This window comes from Physcomitrium patens, chromosome 24 (assembly GCF_059467195.1).
Source record: "Physcomitrium patens ecotype Gransden chromosome 24, ASM5946719v1, whole genome shotgun sequence".
NCBI lineage: Eukaryota > Viridiplantae > Streptophyta > Bryopsida > Funariales > Funariaceae > Physcomitrium > Physcomitrium patens.
Window position 1 is genome coordinate 10,795,853 of NC_143433.1, and position 16,975 is coordinate 10,812,827.

Below are 16,975 nucleotides of genomic sequence, written 5' to 3' on the forward strand. Positions count from 1 at the left end.
TTTTTTGATAGTGGATTTTCTAATTTAAAAAAATATATTTTATATCTTATAAAAAAATTATCCTAGGTAAAGAGACAATTAAATTTGTTTTAGATACTATTTATTAATATTAGACATCTAAGTGAAATTATGTTCGATCAAATATACCAATTTGTATTGAGATTTTAGAAGATACATTTTAATATATTAAAAATTAATATGAATTTAACTTTAGCTTTTTATCTTTAAATTGATAGATAAATAGAATATATTAATAAAAAATTGGAGCAATATTTGTAATGTATTATTAATTATTAATAAAAAAATTGACACTCTCTTGTTATAAACAAAACATTTATATAATAATATGGTACATTTTTCTATCAAAAAACTCTAGTTTTTTTTAATTATAATTAATATTCTTAATATAATTATTTATTATTCTTTTAATTATTAAAAATCTAATAACAAAGGATTTAACAAGTAAAATAATAATGTTTTATACAGAAATGAAGATAAAATTAAGGAAGGTTTAAGAATGACAAAACACAAATGCTAATTTTTTTAAGAAAATATAATCTTTGTGTAAAGTTGGTGACTAGGTATAGTTATTTTATCACAATATCCAGATTAATTGACCTTGTGACAAAATAGATCATTCAATACTTGTAGTATTTACAAATTACAAAAAAAATCAATTTACTAGTCAAGTTTTTTGTTTGGTTATACCATTTTGATCTACAAAGTAGTGTGTATGATTTTAGCAATATCATGAAATTTGTAATAGATCTATGGTTGTTTATTTTATAGATTTGTAGATATACTTGTGCAAAACGAGTCAAGATCAAAAGTTATTGAAATTCAAGTGAATTATTATATTGGCAGTTGGTAATTTGAAAGTGAGTAAGAATATTGGCATGTGATGTAACTTTGAAGAATCATGAAGTCTTGAGGAGTAGCGCGTGTGATCAACGGAGGTGCTCAACAACAGCCGTAGCAAACCATCCACTACTCTAATTCTCGATGCAATCCAAGGAATCAGAACTCTGCAACACCATGTGAATTTGTGTGTGGATTTGTGTGCGGGTATGGGTGTGAATTTGTGTGTGGATTTGTGTGCGGGTATGGGTGTGGTTGGTGTTTTGGACCGACCAAGGACGAGGCAAGCTCATCTCACGTCGCGTCGTCAGGGGATGCTCTGCGTCGTTGTCGAACTGATACGCTTGTCGAGATTGCAGGTGCCAGACTTGGAAGAAGGAAGACAAGGGATCATAATAATGAGAATAGAATGGGGAAAGGGGAAATTGATGAGCTTTCTGCCGAAGCCTGCAGTGCCGGAACGAGACGATGCACGCGGATCAGTCCTCGCAGCGGTGCGCGGGGGCGGAGTTGCTAGAAACATTTATGAGCAATTTCACAGGGTTGAGAGTTTATTAAAATGTTTTTGTGCGAGAAGCCGTTTGAATTTTTTGTTCATCGAGTACCACGTACCAGCTGGGTATCTATTCCTCTACGGCCACATAACATATCCCATCAGCCATGTTTAATTGAATTACCAACCAGTCTACACCGTTCCCGTTTTTCATTCACGGGGTCTGCCCTGCAGATCAGAGGCCCCAATGGATGCAGTGATTTCTAAGGCTTTTGTTAGATATTTTTTGACAATCTGGTACAGTGTGTGCCAGACCTGCGGTGACAAGGATTTGAGATGGTTGCTGAAGGACACTGAACAGTCGGTGGACGGCGTTATGCATTCAATTTATGCTTGCGAATCTGACTGCCATACCTGGCACTGTTCTGATTTATCTCTTGCTGGTGAGAACCCTGGTTTTCTTTTTACTTTTCCATTATGGTTTTGAGGCCAAGCAAACTTGATTGTTGTGTGTAATGAGTGATAGGCAGCGCTCTGGAACAAGATTTTTTAGAGGTATTTATCTTAAAGGTATAGTGTAAAAGTTCCCACTTGGAGGCACCTCCAACTTCTTTACTAATGAAGAATAAACTAATAATGGTAAAAGCAGATTATTATTGTACATGTTAATAGTTTCAACTATGGTCTGACTCCCGCCTACAATCAACCCCTAGAGTAGATGTTCGGGAAGATGAAATTTTGAAATTTTTGTTCAACTACATGAATAATTTGGGTAGGTCAAAAACGAATTCAATATGCTTGTTTCAATTGGGAAAACCAGGGTAATAATAGCCCATGCCACAACGGCAAATGGGACATAGGAAGTTATGAATGAAATATGTTTGACTGTGGTAAACATGATCTCATCAGTAGTCGACACATGGCTTCTACAAATTTAGAGTATTGCTAATGTTACCACGATTTTTGCTATTGCCATGTCAATCTGATGAAAGATTTAGTCAGAATTTAATAAAAAAATATATTTTTGTTACTTCCACCACAACCAATTCCTCATGGACATATTAACAGTTTTTTTTTATTGTAATATAATAAACTAAAGAAATATGTTAAGTGACTAACAAATTATGGTGACAGTAGTAAAAACTTTGGTGGCTTTAACTAATCCCCAAATTTAAGATGCAGTTGAAAAGACGTCGTTTTTTTTCTCCAAGTCTAACTTAAATGTGTACAAGGCATTTAAGGAACCCAAACTGTTTTAACCACACAGATTCTGAAGTTTGCACCATGCGATGACTAAGCCTGTAACGCAAGTAATCCATGATTAAAAATTGAATTTCGTTGACCTTGAAAGACAGTTTCCACCTCCTAATATTCACCGAAATTTTAAGCATAAATTCCAAATAATAAGCACGGGCAAAGGCTCCATGCAGAATTAAATAGCTTTTTTGACATCTTAGGGTGTAATTTGCACTTCTGCAGTAAGAACTGCGAACTCCTAGGGCTTACAGTATAAGAGGAAAAAGATTTTCCTCATTCGCTTCTGTGCAGAAGCTACTCTGCCTCGGTTGAGACAGTAAGTTAACTTGAATAAAAGAGCAGCAGGATACGCCGCAGATTGACGTGCCGACGCACTTCGGATAGTACCCACTTTTGTATTCTACAGGAGAGAAACGAAAAAAAGGCTAGTAGCTCTCATGATCCTGCTGGATGAAACAGGAATTCCAACATCTCTGCCCTCCTCGGAGGTGGACTGCTTCGCCTCCTCTAGTGACTGTTATAGTACAGTTTGGCAGCTTTTGTTGCTGCGCTTCTCGAGTCTGCTTACCCTAGTTATTACTACCTACGTGAATGACAGGGTGTGTGTGGGTTTCCATCGCAGCACTGTCCCTAAGTCAACATTCTACAGTTTCACGTACGGAAATGTATTACATGTCTCTACAGTTTTCGACCGAGGTCTCAAAAATGGTATCGACAGTGCTGCACGGAGGACATGTGCATGATGAGATCCACCACCCGATGACTGCAAATTTGAAAAAATATGGTAAGTCTTTTGAAATGGATAACGTGAAGTACAACACTCCATACATCGCTGACGAGGATTTCAGATGAGACTAAGATTGTGAGAGGGTTGAAATCGGTTTTGGAAACGATGGTTCGGACTCTAAGAACAGAGTTTAGGATGGTACCTGTAGCCCCACTCATTGTCGTACCACGCTACAAGCTTCACCAATTTGTCGCTCAAGGAAAATCCTGCCTTGGCATCAAAAATACTGGATCGGGTGTCGCCAATGAACTCATTGGAGACATGGTCCTCATCGTTGTAGCCCAGGATGCCCTTCATCTTCCCCTCCGCCTCCTCACGGATTGCCTGACAAATCTCTTCGTAAGAGACTCGACTGTTAAGACTCACTGTCAAGTCTACGAGCGAAACATCCGGCGTGGGAACTCTAAATGCTACGCTTCGGATCTTTCCGTTCAAGGTTGGAATTACACGACCGATCGCCTACATTCGGGTGATTCCACAAGGTCAGTAAGCTTGATCATAGAAGTCTGATTATTGACCGGACAAATTTTCAAGGCGTAGATTGGAAATTGGCTACGGCGAAGTACACTTACTTTAGAGGCACTAGTGGAGCTTGGAATGAGATTAAACCCCGCGGTGCCACCACTTCTCCAATCTTTCAACGATGGACCATTCAAGGACTTCTTCGTAGCGGTTTGAGAATGCACGGTGGTCATCAGAGCCTCCGCCATCCCGAACCTGTCATGGAGCACCTTCACAAGGGGGGCCATGCAGTTGGTTGTGCAGCTGGCCATAGCCACGACATTGTGTTCGGGTCTGTAGTCGCGTTCGTTCACGCCAACCACGAGCGTGGGAGCGTCCTTGCTGAATCCGGTTATGATGACCTTCTTGGCTCCACCTTTGAGGTGTGCTGCCGCGCTGTCTTTGTCAGTGTAGTTCCCCGTACACTCCACGACGTAGTCAGCTCGATATTTGCCCCACGGAATCTTGGCTAGATCTCTGCAAGGTGGAAGGGAACGGTCCTGTTAAAAATACATCGCGCATCTGGAAGCTTGAAAAACGTGAGCTTCACAATTACTCAACCTACGAAGCATATTTCTGAGATACTTACTTTTGTCCAAATACTGCGACCTTCTTGCCAGCGAAGGAAAGCGTGTTCGCGTCCTGAGCATAGATATCAGATTTGAAGCTTGTGCCATGTACAGAATCGTAGGTGAACATGTAGGCCTGCATTTTTCCCATTCGGTAAGTATAGTGTCCCTTCATAACAGCCCTCTATTTCAACATTCAGAGACAGAATCATAGCACTACAGCAATGGAATAAAAATGATGAGTTTCCTAACCATGTAATCCGTGCTAATAAAAGGGTCATTCACGGCGACCAGCTCAATGTCGTCTCTCTCTAGAGCGACTCTTGCCACCAAGCGTCCGAATCTGCCGAAGCCATTGATACCAATTCGGACTTTCTCCTTCACAACAGGTGAATGTTTGACCGCGTTACCGGCACCTACACCAAGATACACATATCGTACATCTTCCGTCAGGTCTTGCATGTACAGAAACTTGAGGACAGGCTCTCGGGTTATCAAAATCCGCAACTCCAGCAAGACATGTTCACTAGTGCGTAAATGTGAGAGTAAGTAAGGATAGACTATTTCCACGAATCCTCGCCTAGACTAGTGCGTATGAGTTCCACAGCAAAGAACTGAAAACGTGATCACCGAGTTAGCAGGTTGGATGTGTACCTGTTCTTCCCATCGTCAAAGCCTTCGAAAAGCCACTTCACCACCAGAAAACGGACACTCTATCAATCGTAGCAATGTTGTACTCTAGAGAGGTCACCCGTAAGTACGCTTTAAGTGCATCTGCTTCGTACGATGACTCTCCAAATACTAGCATGCGTGGATTGAAAGGCCAATAAAACAAACGCCACCTACTTCGGATTACGCTCGTCAACCTGCAGATTCAGTGACGATCTCTTCTAAAACGCTCACACTTGCATTCAAATGCCTCACATGGTTTCTTTCGAGATGGGAGTCGGTAACAAACACTCTCCTGTTGCCACTGCGCCTCAAGAATTATCTCCTAGAATACACACGACGTCACAAGTGCCATTGCAAGACTGCTTGCACCTGTTGTCCAGCGAACCATCGACTACCCCGAATGACAGCCACAATTTCGCTTATACTACACAACCTCCCGCGCTCAACACTCATGATCCCGCCAACCTAAGAATCTCTCCCTCCAAATTGCGTGGACACGAACAAATCGGTCACGCATGCGTTCGAGCCGTTGTCAATCGCACATTGACGACACATTCAAACCAGGAGCCTCCACAACGGCCACCATACACAGTAGTACCGGCTAGTTGCGAACCGTCAACTCTCCTTTGATCGGACAACGCGAAAAACGACAAGCACCTGACGCTTTCCAAGAGCGTGGGGAACTTTGCCCGAAAACAAACAGTCTACGGAGACGATGGAGACAGAAGAAGAGAAACGAGGCAAGGATTCGTTCAGATGGTCCAAGTCGATGAAGAAACACACCGTTGCGAGGCGATTTCCGGAAAGGGATTGCCACACGCAGCAAGTATTATATTGGAGCCGTCGACCAGGACCCTCCTGCTCGCGCCGTGTGTCCCGCACCACTTGCGGAGTAGGTTCGGAGATGGCTACTGGCAGGTCTGGATGGCTTGGGAAAGAGTCGGAGGCTGTAAATCTGTAGGGTGGCGGTGGCAGCCTTGGTGAGATGGGCTCCCGAGGCTGGGCGCGGTCAAACGGGCGCTGCGTCCTCAAGACACGGTAGAAAATGGATTGAAAAGTCCGCGTCCTCGGCACTGCAGCCGCTCCAGCCGCATCGCAAGGGAGCGGAGCGGGGCTTTCCTTCTGGGCAGACACTGAATCCAGCTGAACCGGTCAGCGCCAGTGCCAACTACGCAGATTCCTTGCTTCTCTGCTGTGTGTTCGATGCCGATGCTTATAACCAGGAAATCTTTTGTTCAAGAAACGTTGTTATTGTCAAATCTAAGATTAACTGAACATAGGTCGTATGAATGTTGAGCACTTGCATTGGAATACTTATCATGATTTGATGCATTCTTGAAATTGTTTGAGCACTGAAGATCCAAATGCTATGTTGCATTGTTCCCAAGACTCAAAATCCAATCAGTTGTTTTGTCAAATGGGATTCTTCTTGACAGAAATAAATCAACAAAAAATTAAATTACAATATTACCTCTACTAAGTACTAAGTTATCTCCCAATAAGTTATAACCCCCAATAAAGTATACAAAAATGGAGAAACCGACTTGGTTCTACCTGCAGATAAGTTATAATTCTTGTAAGTTATTGGTTTTGGACTTGATTGAAGAATATTACTTTGGGAAGGGAAAAAAACAACAAAGAATCTAGCCTAACCAAGAATCTAGCTTAACTTTGAGCATGCTTTGTTGGAGGTCTTTTATATGTAACTTCTGTTGAATATTGCAAAGAAACTTGTGGATAGCATATTCACCCACATCCCTAATGTCCAGCATGGAGATAACAACGAAAAGACTCTATAGATTCTCCATGCACATGAACAACACTTCTGCTAAATCTTCATTGAGGATGTTGTCAACACCTTTGTCTCCCTCTGCTTGTTGATGACAAATAAGCTCAACAATCTTGTGATCATCTAGTTCAATATGCGTACTATTTTCTTCAATTGGATTGAGCATATTCTTGATTGACATTGGATTTCGTATTGGAAGACCTTGAATTATGCCCACCAACTCCTCTTTGATTGTTTCTTCACTATTGTCAATTTCTACAACTTTAGATGCTTGCTCAAACAACCTTACATGCTTGAAGAAGTTTTGTATTATTGTTGGAGATAATTCTATCTAAGCCTTAAGTGCCCAATATATTATTGTCAACTAATGGACCTTGTATAAGTTGAGCTCATTTTGCTTGTCTCTGTCGAGCGCATTTTGCAAATGGAAGCACCAATAGTACTGCTTTAATGCCATAATAATTCTAGCATCTATTAGATAGATCTTCAAAGTAATATTTGTAAGAAGGTCATAGATTTTGATGTTAGAAAAAATCTAGTCATTTGTAATGTGCAATGGTACATTGTCCATGAAAAAAAAGATTTGCCAATGCACCCTCTCCATCTCTTCATTAAGCAAATTCATGATCTCTGAAATATAAATTAGAAGAGGTTAAAAATTATTGAGGTTATGTTCCATTTCTCGATTGGATCTACAACCAATAAAAACCAACCACATTCATCATGATTACCATATTCTTCATCATGGGTGGGCATATTTAGTAAAAGCATGGGTCTATTTAACATTCTCCTATCTTAAACTTTGAGTTTGGTTAGAGATCTCTTATGAACAAAAAATTTGTCTCATGCCAACATGCCCTATTATATATCAATTAATCAATACCAGATAAATCTATACACTTTTTTCTTTTGTCCATCTTTTTGCCCAAAATTATTATTGCTCTAGTGCTCCCACAACAGACCAAAAAAACATCCTCCAACAATTAGCAACTACATGGTCTTCATACCAGCATATGTTATTCAGTATCAAATACAACATAATAACTCCAAAACCAGATTTAATTAATCAAAATTTTGAACCTCATTTTTTTGGGTGTTAATTTCAATCATTAACATTCTCGTTTTTATTTATTTTTTGTTCTTCTTCTTAGGATTGGAACACACCATTGTGCACGTAAGTGTGTGTTTGGGCTATACTAAATGGGAACACAAAAATGAAAAAGCTAGTGATATAGATTTTTGAAAGTTTGTGCATCTTCATTGGAGAAATCAACAAGTTGATAGGAAAGAATATGCAATACGTCCTTTCAGAACAGAGACAAAGCTTGGATTGTGGCCAAGGACTTCGATCCACAAAGACGGTTTGCTGCATCCCCTTGGATCTATGTTCTATATATATATATATATATATATTTATATATATTTGAGAATGTGAATTGACCCTTACAGAAAATGAGAAGGTTTAATAATAATACAAGCTAGGCTCATATAGTAAAGATATCCTGATTTGAAGCTTATCCACTACAGATTGCATTCTCGGGTGCCATGAAATGACACCTCAGCTTCCACCAAGTTGCAGCGCCTGCCATTTGCTCGAGAAGATGGATGCAAAATCCGCCCACGATGGAAGAACGCATTTCATTCATCCACATACTTCTACTAATATTAGTCAATCTCGGGGTTCGATAATATCTGGAGGAATAAAAGCAAGCAGATCTCGCCCGGAATGATGCTGACATTGTCTGCTTTGTCCCAACAGTTCAGAAGTATGTCCTTACGCTCACCAATTCCAACTGGAATCCCCCTTGGCCTCTTTCTAAGGGATGGCCCCTTTGTGGAAGGGATCTTTTCATGAGGTAAGAGATTATTCTACCCAGACCCCATCATTAACATCTCTCCTCTGGGGGAGCCTGGTCGCAAAATATTAATACCATGCACTGATGAGAACTGGGTGTGACCATTCCTGAACAGGCTCAGATTGCCGCGGACGGTTACACCTGGAAAATGCTGGATGAGCTGCATCCAACGACCAGTCATTTGTCAGTTGCGGCGGACTTTACATCCTCTGGATGGAAACCTTGTGGAATGTGAACTTCGTCTCTTTCGTGGACTTGGTTGCATGTGGATGAACGCCGTAGGATGAATTCGATTGGGTTGTGGCAGGCATTTGGGTACAATGGGATGATTCTTCCCGTGAGTTACATCCAAATGGATGAATGGCTGGGAGTTTTAAATTTATTTGGATGGTTAATACTCTTCCTTTTTTCGTTTTTGAAGTTTTAATACATGAACATTTCAAGAAGAAAGCTTTTGAAAATATATTTTCATGTATACTTCAAATTTGCATTGATTCAATCCCAAGTATATACACATGCACACACACAAGCACAACTAGATTGGTAATCTTTGAAGTAATTTATTTGCATGTGCATGAGATTGGGATGGATATGGAATTTTGTCATACATAACTTAAGAATGTATAGGAGTAAATGTGCATATACACATACATGCACACACTCATATATTGGTAGAATAAGGTTTGATGGAAGGATCATTGGGTGAAATGTGGCATGTGTTTTACAATTTCTGACCTAGAAACTTCAGTTTTTAGGAAGACAATCATTGACAAATAATGGGAGAAAACCAAGAGACTCCAACATGAAAAAAAAAAATGTTCATTTAGTTCCAATCCTGTCTCATTCCCTCACTGCTGAAGAGGGATTAAATTGAGTTTGTCTTGTTGGTCTGGATCTAAAATTAGTTGCCCTGTTTCTGGTTTTCTCTTAGCCACTAGCAGCATCATTATAAAAGTGAAGAGCATGTATACAAATAGCAAAGAAAAGGCACAAAAATGTTGTGGACATCAACAAATTAGAATACAACCCTTGACATGCATCAGTAGATGTGGAGGAAATAAAAAAAAACAAATGAAGAAGGAAAACAAGAGAATACAATAGAAAGTGAATTTTGAATGGGGCTGGGCAACATAAAATTAACATAATGAGGAGGGTGCAACATAGGGCTGGGATGCACACATAGAACTTGATACAAATCAATTCTGTTATTAATATTTCAACATTTAAAAAAATGTTTGTGACATTCTTTATGAGCACTAGGAAGATATACATACATATATTTTGGCTCCATACGATGGTAACATTATATTTTCATACCATTGACTTATTTTTTGTTTTTTTACATGAAACGGGGTACATCTGCTACAAAGTTAATTGAAAAGAAAGTGAAGTTTTTATAATGCATATTAGGTCCTAATATGATGAGCTTAAGGTAGACTCACTAACTAATACAAGGAACATAATAAATAACAATCACATGTACTACCCATGAATGACATGTATTAGTTTCATGAGAGATTAAGTCACAAAATGAAACCCTTGAGTTCCTTTGGATTTTCATACCAGATCTTGTATCTATCAACTCTTAGCCATCCACAATTTGCCCCATCATCTAACAAATTATACTAACAATTCTATCCAAACTCATAATGTCAGTAGATAAAAGGTACCAAATTGTAATATCTGTCTCTTTTCATGAGATTTGGAATATATATTTTATGGTGGGATTTTGAGTTTCACTCATAGAAGTCTTCCTAAATCTCCAATAAGTCACAACTTTACTTTCATATGGTCTCCAACAAATAAAAAATATTTATAAAGACTTAATAAATTGCTTAGTATTAAAAAGTTAGATCTAAATATCTACTCATTCTTAACATTGGTTATATGTGGTCTTTCTATTAGAACATGATATTTCCTTTAAATAGATTAACATATCATCCAAACCACACTCTTAAAAGAAAGCAATGTTCACCTAGTTGCTATGGCATAAGTAAGTGGCTATTAATACATGGGAAGAGCAAGCTGGTTCAAATAACAACATTCATTGTGCTCTTTGTTCCTTCCAAAAGTTGGATACTATAATACACAAATTTTGAGAGTATCTTCAAATGTAGAAAATTTGGAACTAGACCACCTTACTCCTATACAAACTAACATCTTAAAAATGGAGGACTTAAAATGCTTTCATGTTAAAATAAGTTATCTTTGCAAAAAAATATCTCCTCTCTCTCCACATCCCTCTAATTTGAAAGCCTCCATAAGATCTAATCATTAATAAGACAACTTTGCTTATAAACCATCTAGATTTAAAGAAACAAATATGTCTTTAATAAGGCAACATGGACTGACCTCCATATTAGAAATATGATTTAAAAAATATTAATCAAATATGGTCAAAAAATTTTAAAAACTATAAAAGAAGAAATTAGAAAAACATTCAAAATACAAAACTACTCTGTTCAAATAATAGAACAATTCTTGGATGACAAAACAACTAATTGCCACTAGATTAGACCAGGTTATTAAATAGAATTTTAGAACACCACAATGTGGACTCATAATACAAAATAGAAACAATAAAAAAAAATATTAATGGTTATTTCACTAAGTACTCCTACCTCCACCTTCACAAATACTAGGAGTTAAGATGTAGTTTTTGTATCTTGTTTTACTCTATCAATGCAGGTACACCCCGTCTTTGTGAAGGAAGGAAGGAAAAAACAACAAAAAAAACATAAATCAAACTGTAATAGAGTCGACACATTGATTAATCCACAAAGACAGTATTTCCAGACACACAGAAACCCTAATTTCTACAAACCCTAACCTTCGTTGTAAGTTTTGCAATGTAGTGCTTTGCGGATTGAATCCGACTGTGTTGTTGTGGAAAGCACTCACGTAAGCATCTGCAGAGCTACTCAAGAGATGACCCTAGACGCGGTTAAAGCAAGGAAGAAATGAGAACGACAAGTCCTCACAAAAGCATCGCATCTCCTCCATTGACAGAACACCGCCGAACCTCTCACAGACGGAAGCGTGATAAGAGCCATTTTAGCCTCCTAGATTTTGTGCACGAATGTGTTCATGTATGGACATCGGGGGGTTGATTACACCAGGCAGACGGAACCCAAACCTGGGTCGGCCTTTTTCGGTCTCTCGGAAAATTAGCCAGGCGGAGGCTTCGTGAGTCTTAGATTGAACTGTGGACCACCTTTGTCCAGGTAGAAGCATTTTAGAACGTCGTGTCCACGCCATCATGTAATTCGCGTAACAGTTGTGGCGGAACCAACTGGGGTGGAACGGAGATCCAGGTTCCAAGTTGTGGGGCCATGGATTCGGACGGGGGAGAGAAAAAGCAGCGGTATGGGTATCCACGACCTATTCTCTGTCGATGTGCTTCTCAGATTCAATCTTGATTCCGAAGTCCTTGATTCAGATATTTGTTTAATGACTGATTGTGGCCTTTAGAGTCTTGCAATCGCTAACTTGGACACAGGTCTGTTTCAACCACAAGTAGAAACGTTCTAAAATTCGTTTTCTCAGTTGGGAAGTTGTGCAAGGTACCGCCAATCTATTCGCCCCAGTGATGGTAAGATCATGTACGAGAGTCTCGTATGGTCCGAGATTCTGACTTCAGTGATAAAGTCGCCACCGTCACACTGAGCAGCACATGATGGTAGAATTGAACGTCTTCGTTTCTCTTTTCAGATTGACATCATTTACGCTAGGCAATATGCAACGCTTCATGCTGTATCGAACGTGGCCGTTTCGAAACAGTGTCAGTCTGATTTTCCCAGTAAACGACCTGGGAAAAATGGTATAGACTTTGCAGTGAGAAGGCACATCAATTATTTGAATGGAGCACTTGACGAAAGTGGGGGACCATTAGGTTGTTTGCAAACCTAACTTAGTGGAATGTGAGGCGTTCCCTGCTAGCATGGTTTGATTGAATTGCTCGCCATTATTCTACCAACTGTATTTCTTATCTTCGTTTCAGAATTCGGTTGTCCAATATCGAATAATTTTAATTTTTGAGTTTAGACAAAGAAATAATTTTCAGGAGCATGGCGAGGACTCAGTCATCGAGCTGCTAAGACTGAAACGTGTGCAGTCCAAGAAAGAATGTCATAAAAATTCCGGTGTTACTGTTGCTTGTTTCAACTTCATGCAGCTTCGAGATGCCAGTGAGACGTCTCGAGAGCAGGGCGGAATCACCACAATCTATGAAGCAACAACCCAACAGAGTCTGTTCTCCACAAATTCTGGCAACGCTTGGGAGCTGTGGAACTCATTGGGATTGGCATACGTAGATTAACACATCTCTCAATGTCCAGAGATGAATTGCAAGATCCGGTCAGGGTGTGTTGGACACCAACATAAAAGAAAACGCTGGAAAGCTTCGACATGGAATTGTTGGCATGAATATGAACAACCACAAGTCCCAACCCAGAACCTCTGAGGTTATCAAATGCACAACTTTTACGATGAGGTGGGTCTGAACTCAAGGTGAATGATTCATAATTTTTGATCTGCCTGTACATTGAAATGTACCGAGACCAATAGCTTGAACTGTGTGCTGCAGGTCTGTATGGTTCGACCTCTTCTCACAGCATCTTTACACTCAAACGAGACAGTAAGGTCCTGATTTGAAGGCAGTTTTAAGTGCACAAGGCTCAATGTTCATTTACAACAGAGGCCGTGATACAACGTGAGGCGTGTTTGTCTGTCTACCTTGTAGTTCGTAGTTGTATCAGGTTTAGGGGTTATTTCAATTAGACATTTTCAATAGCAATATAAAATAGTTCTATTATTTTTAGGGTGCAAAAGGGCATGAGTCATTAATAACATTACTTGATTTTTTTTCCGTGTCATCATTGCAACTTTTTAATGAAAACTAAACTAGATTAGAGTAGATTAATTTTTTCCCTAATTTTATTCCATATAGAAATCAACTTTATGTTAAAATTTGGTTAGAATACTTTATCCTAATTTGTGATGTGGGTAGAAATATTGAATTTGTATTTTTGTAGTAGTTTTAATTTAATTGATTAACTACTTTTTATATTAAGCTTTGATATAATACATAATTGTTTAGTTTATTTATTGTGTGAGTTTATGGTTGTGTTTTATTTATATATATATATATATATATATATATATGCTTTTGAATGTCTTTTTGAAGAAATAACTTGTTTTTCTTGTAGAATGAATATTTTAGATTATATTGCATAATATCAACAAAGATTCTTTCATCTAGTCTTATGCTTTATCTTTGGAAATTTAAAATAAAAACTCTAACTATTTTAGTTTGTTTTTTTGGTAAAATCCTATTTAATCATGAACTTGAAATTTTAGAAGGACCTTATTGTAGAATATTAATCTAATATTATAATATTCGGAATAATACAAATCTCTCTACATTCCATTTTGAAGGAAATAAGTTGAAATTTTGTAATAGTTTATTTCAAATTTCTTGAATTATATAATTATTTACACCATAAGTCTCTAAGCTAATGATTTTAACCTTAACAAGTTAAGATGTTTAATTACTTGATATTTTATATTTTAGCTAAGTTTATTTTATAGGAAAAAAAATTCAAGAATAGAATAGAAGTTTTTAAATTGGATATGTTTCAAGTCTTAAGATAACGATTTTTAAATATTATAAATTATTTTTTAAATCTTAGAACCAATACGATATATATATATATATATATATATATATATATGTATATTATTTTAATCTAATGCATATTTTGTGGCTACTAATTGATATAATTAAAATATTAAGTGAATTGAGATATGTACTTGATACAGTTTTAAAGATATATATTTCTTTACATAAATACTTTTAATTCTTAAGTTTTAGCCAAAGCATTCAGATTATTAATTTTTTATTCCAAAATATTTAGATCCTTGTGTTTTATACATTACCTTGCTATTTACAATAGAATTTTAGCTTTAGCTTTAGATTTATTTTTAGTCTATATATATTTTTTTAATTGGTTTCTTTGTGGTTTTTATAGCTTTAATAGATCTACTTGTAATATGATAATGAATAGAGTAGAAGCTATGATTATGTACGTAAATCAATCTAGATATATGTGACATATATAATTGAATTAAATTAAGCTTCAATACTTTGGCTCTTTCCATATTGCTTCTTATTAATTTTGAGATTAAGATATAGGTATAGTATTCATTATGTTAAATTATTAATGACCATGCCATAATAAGTCAATAATATTCTTGTTATAGTAGCATGTTTGAGCAAGTAAAATCATTTGGGGACTTTGCTTTATAATTCTTTGGAGCAAGCAATGTGGTATTTTTCGACCATATTCTTAATTAGCTTAGAACTCTTGTAGTGGTGTTGACAAATCAATGTAAGAAATTTCTTAGATTGTGTAATAAACCTAGTATTAAGACTTTCATTGATTACCATATGACTTGAAGAGATCACCGAGAAATTGATAGATAAAAAAAAGAAAAAAAAAAAGAAAAAAGAAGAGTGGTTAAAATAGGCAAATAAGATTTATATAATTTTTTTTTAATTGGTGAATAATTATTAAGATTAGATTTCAAAATAGCCTTAAATAAAAAAATTATCATTTCAATTGATGTGAATTTTTTATTTTTTATAATTCTTTTTAATTATTATATAATAAAGAATATTTTTTAGTATATATATATATATATATATATATATATATTAGTAAAATTAATTAAAATTAGTATTTAAATATTAAAGAGCTGTACCAATGATTACAGAAAATTTAATAATTTATTAATATGGAGATAATTAAATATTTAAATTTTGAGATAATTATACATTAGAAGTGATGCTTATAAATCTCACCTTTGATGATTCAAATTTGGTAATTACATATATCTACAATATAAAGTACCAAAAATCTTAGATGTATGAACTAAAGAAACTATCTTAAGGCAATCTTGGTTGGTAGAGTTCTTGTATTGAATAGTAAAAATGGACAAATTATAAAGACAATATATAAAAAATTAAGCTCCTTGTTACTTACATTTCAAAAGAACTATACATTCAAATTTGGAAATAGTTTTAATTTGATATTGATATTATATATATATATATATATATATATATATAAATAAGGATGTAAAAGTGATATAGTTGTGTAATTTTTTTAAAAATATTAGATTACAACATGTTTTTGAAGATTTTTATTTATTCTTCTTGAAGAAGGTTGAAAAAATCTTTGTTATGAAAATTGATTAGCTGGTCTTAATTTTTTAAGTTCATGCTAATGATTTTTTATATAAAAGAAAGATTATTTATTTTTTATTATCTTAGGTAGTATTCTAAATGGTGGTCTTTGAAATTAATGCTTAATTAAAGATTGAGTAGAATCCTAAAATATTAAAGTCAATTGAAGATATGATTTAATTTAATTTAATTTTCACTTAAACTTACGATTAGTTTAGATGATGATAAATAATATATTATGTATTTTTTCTAACATAAAAATTATATATCTAATTTGGTAGAAATTCTTTATAACTTAAAAAATTTTATTTCATTTATCTTTTTAATGAAATCATAAAGGTGCAATATTTAGTTAGAAGGAAAATTAGGTGGTTTTTAATTTAGGCCTTGTTATTGTATAAATATGTTTCTAAAAAACTAATATATATATATATATATATATATATATATATATATATATATATTTATGATAAAAAATTCTTACTTAATTTACTTAAACATATATGTTTATATTTGTATACTTGATTTTACAACACTTTCTATTAGCAATTTGATATAATACAACAATTTTCATATCATTCAATGATTGAATAATTTATAAACTATGAAGAGCTTAGTAGAAGTTAATTTTAATATTAAATTAAATTAAATGGCCATCTAGTAGTCTTAAGAAGGCTAATTAAAATTTAAGAAATATTAAAAGTATAAAAAGGGATAATTAAAGATTAATTTAATATAACCAAGATCTATGGTTTTTTTTTGTTGAACTTCTTTATTTTTTAAAAGTCTTATCAATAAATATATTTGAGAGCTTAGAAATAAAGCCTTGATGGTTTGTATCTGATGGAAGGTTTATAAAATAATTATTCTAAGATTTCTCTTATTGCTCTAAATTTTAGGAAGTCTACTTTTGTACTAATTAATAAATACATTGATATTTTAGTTTT

At 35.6% G+C, this 16,975-nt stretch overlaps 1 protein-coding gene and 1 long non-coding RNA gene across 3 annotated transcripts; one reads left to right on the top strand and one right to left on the bottom strand.

The window, feature by feature from the left end:
- Nucleotides 1–2,745: 2,745 nt before the first annotated feature.
- LOC112277008 (glyceraldehyde-3-phosphate dehydrogenase, cytosolic) lies at nt 2,746–5,952 on the bottom strand. Its single transcript, XM_024508929.3, has 6 exons — nt 5,120–5,952; nt 4,718–4,881; nt 4,486–4,601; nt 3,968–4,373; nt 3,538–3,854; nt 2,746–3,371 (listed from the first exon to the last, which is right to left on the bottom strand). The coding sequence occupies exons 1-6, from the start codon at nt 5,130–5,132 to the stop codon at nt 3,308–3,310; spliced, it is 1,080 nt and encodes a 359-aa protein (XP_024364697.1). The 5' UTR covers nt 5,133–5,952; the 3' UTR covers nt 2,746–3,307.
- A 5,490-nt stretch (nt 5,953–11,442) lies between these two features.
- Nucleotides 11,443–13,884, top strand: LOC149986433 (uncharacterized). Of its 2 annotated transcripts, XR_016500661.1 has the most exons (5): nt 11,443–12,146; nt 12,329–12,374; nt 12,494–12,674; nt 12,957–13,274; nt 13,368–13,884. It is a non-coding gene; the product is annotated as an uncharacterized LOC149986433 (long non-coding RNA). The 2 variants fall into 2 exon arrangements; XR_016500662.1 differs by lacking the exon at nt 12,494–12,674 and having other exon boundaries at nt 11,452–12,146.
- Nucleotides 13,885–16,975: the final 3,091 nt, after the last annotated feature.